The 1,720-nt window shown below is 68.2% G+C and overlaps 1 protein-coding gene across 38 annotated transcripts in view; it reads right to left on the bottom strand.

The window, feature by feature from the left end:
* The window catches only part of KCNMA1 (potassium calcium-activated channel subfamily M alpha 1), a 736,361-nt gene extending 734,724 nt beyond the window's left edge, over positions 1 to 1,637 (bottom strand). For 22 of the 38 annotated variants that reach the window (XM_040485522.1, XM_040485521.1, XM_040485510.1 and 19 more), the window contains exon 1: positions 1,096 to 1,630. In XM_040485522.1, coding sequence (XP_040341456.1) covers positions 1,096 to 1,473 — 378 coding nt within the window. In that variant the 5' untranslated portion in view covers positions 1,474 to 1,630. Of the gene's footprint in view, positions 1 to 1,095 lie in introns of all 38 variants that reach the window. The other 16 variants (XM_040485500.1, XM_040485499.1, XM_040485505.1 and 13 more) reach the window with 4 other exon arrangements.
* Positions 1,638 to 1,720: the final 83 nt, after the last annotated feature.

The following is a 1,720-nucleotide window of genomic DNA, read 5'->3' on the forward strand; positions in this document are numbered from 1 at the left end:
TCTCTCTCTCTCTCTCTCTCTCTCTCTCTCTCTCTCTCTCTCTCTCTTATTCAGTTTTCTGTTAAAAACTGCCCCAGCCCCTCACCTTCAGCCATTGGGAGGATGGGGGGGGGGGGGGAGGAGGAGGGCAGAGGACATCTCTAGGGACACGGCGACAGACCAGGCAGTCAGCCTAGCAACCATACTTAAGGTGTAGTGAGCTTCGGTGCTGGTGGGCGTCTATGCGCCAGGAATAGCTTAAGCCGACATCCAGCCACCTCAAAAGCGCTGGGGAGGAGGCTCCGCGCGAAACCGCGGCCTCGGAGGCTCTCGGGCAGACCTCCTGCTCCTGCTCCCCGCTGCTGGCGGCATTTCCGGGCACCTAAAGGGGGTGGCTTGGGGGTCGAGAATACACAGGCTGAAGAACTTGGGGTGGGGGTATATTCCAGAAGAATATCCAAGGGATGGAGAGGAAGGTGACATCAGATGTGCGCCCTTGCCACATTCCTAAAGTGGCAGCCTCCGCGGGCTGCCTCCGAAACTGGGATGCATCTCCCCAACTTTCCCTCTCTGTCCCCGAGATCCCCCACTTCCTCTGGCCAGGTTCCTCCCCTGGGATTCCCTAGTCCAAAAGATTTTCTCCCCTGTCCAAAGGCTTTCCCCCTTCCTTCTGACTCCGCGAACTCCTGTCCCCAACAGGTTTCTCGAGTGCGGGCTGCCGGGCTCCCCCTCGCCCACCACCAGGAACGCGGCCGCCGCACCCGGCACACGCACCCGGCGGCCCCCCGGGGCCTCGGGGCCCGCGGGCTCGGCTCTCCCCACCCCGCACCCGGCAACCGAGCGGCGCGCGTCCCCCGCCCGGCCCCAACCGCGGCCGCCGGCGACCCCACCGTAAACAAGGGGACGCGGGACCGGGCGTCCGCGTCCCGGGGCGCACCGGCTGGGGGCAACTCCTCTGCCCGGGCGCACCGCCCGCCGCGCCGAGCGGGGCGCGGGGAGAGCGGAGGGAAGGGCAGGCGGCGCGGGGAAGGCAGGCAGGGATGGAGGGCGGCAAGGCGCGGTGAGGAGCGAGGAGGTGGGCTGGCGCAGGGGGCGGGCGCCCGGGGCACGCGTTACCTTCGTCTTGCCCCCGCAGTGGCAGCAAACGGTCCACAGGTACTTGAGCGTCCGCCAGAGCAAGATGATGAAGAGGCCCCCGAAGAAAGTCACCATGGAGGAGGCCAGGAAAGCCCACCACATGCGCTGGCCCCGGCTGTCGCACGGCACCTCCATGGTCACCGGGATGATGAGCGCATCCATCTTGGGCTCGTGGACCGAGGACGAGGAGGAAGAGGAGGAGGAGGAAGAAGAGGAGGAGGAGGAAGAGGAGGAGGAGGAGGACGCGTCTAGGCTGAGATGGTTCGCGTGGATATTGCTACTCATTCTAAGACTGCTGCCTCCGCCGCCGCCGCCGCCGCCGCTGCTGCCGCCGCCGCCGCCGCCACCATTTGCCATAGCTAGCAACGGGCAGCCGGCGCAGGGGCTCGGGGGAGCTCCTCCCGCCGCCAGCGCCACCCCGAACACCCATCAACAGCCATATTGCTGCTACTGCTGCCGCCGCCGCCGCCGCGGAGCGCGGGGAGGGGGCGGGGAGGCGCCTGGGCTCGGGGCGCTGTGCGCGACCTGGCGGGGTGCGCCGAGATATATACGGCGGGCCGCCGCCGCCCGCCCTCCCCCCGGCCGCCCGCCCGGGGGGGAGGGG

Source organism: Herpailurus yagouaroundi, unplaced genomic scaffold, assembly GCF_014898765.1.
Source record: "Herpailurus yagouaroundi ecotype Mexico unplaced genomic scaffold, PumYag 163, whole genome shotgun sequence".
Lineage (NCBI taxonomy): Eukaryota > Metazoa > Chordata > Mammalia > Carnivora > Felidae > Herpailurus > Herpailurus yagouaroundi.